The following is a 463-nucleotide window of genomic DNA, read 5'->3' on the forward strand; positions in this document are numbered from 1 at the left end:
GCAACTGCCTCCAGGTCAATCCCTGCCGCACCAATCGCAGCAGCTACAACCAACCAGCACCAGCAGCACCAGCACCAGCACCAGCAGCAGCAGCAGCAGCAGCAGCAGCAGCAGCAGCAGCAGCAGCAGCAGCGGGATGAAACGTGTTTGTAGACTCGAGCTGGTGGGGTTGTTCGGCGAAGAACCTAACTTCTCTGTTGCTGCTGCACTGCGCGGCAGCAACGACAGCAACATATCTTATATACTAGAACATGCAAAACATAAACTAGAGATTGGTATTAGAGGTATTATAAACCCTAAACCCTAAACCCTAAACCCTAAACCCTCAGCAACATTTCTTTAGGGTTTATAAACCCTAAACCCTAAACCCTAAACCCTAAACCCTCAGCAACATATATACTAGAACATGCAAAACATAAACTAGAGATTGGTATTAGAGGTATTATAAACCCTAAACCCTAAA

General features: G+C 46.9%; 1 protein-coding gene across 1 annotated transcript in view; it reads left to right on the forward strand.

Annotated features, from left to right (window-relative positions):
* The window catches only part of EMH_0088500 (uncharacterized protein), a gene marked incomplete at both ends in the record, with an annotated part of 1524 nt that extends 1384 nt beyond the window's left edge, over positions 1-140 (forward strand). The window contains one exon of the mRNA XM_013501308.1: positions 15-140. Coding sequence (XP_013356762.1) covers positions 15-140 — 126 coding nt within the window. The remainder of the gene's footprint in view (positions 1-14) is intronic.
* Positions 141-463: the final 323 nt, after the last annotated feature.

Source organism: Eimeria mitis, genomic scaffold (genome assembly GCF_000499745.2).
Source record: "Eimeria mitis Houghton genomic scaffold, Emh_scaff6662, whole genome shotgun sequence".
NCBI classification, from domain to species: Eukaryota; Apicomplexa; class Conoidasida; order Eucoccidiorida; family Eimeriidae; genus Eimeria; species Eimeria mitis.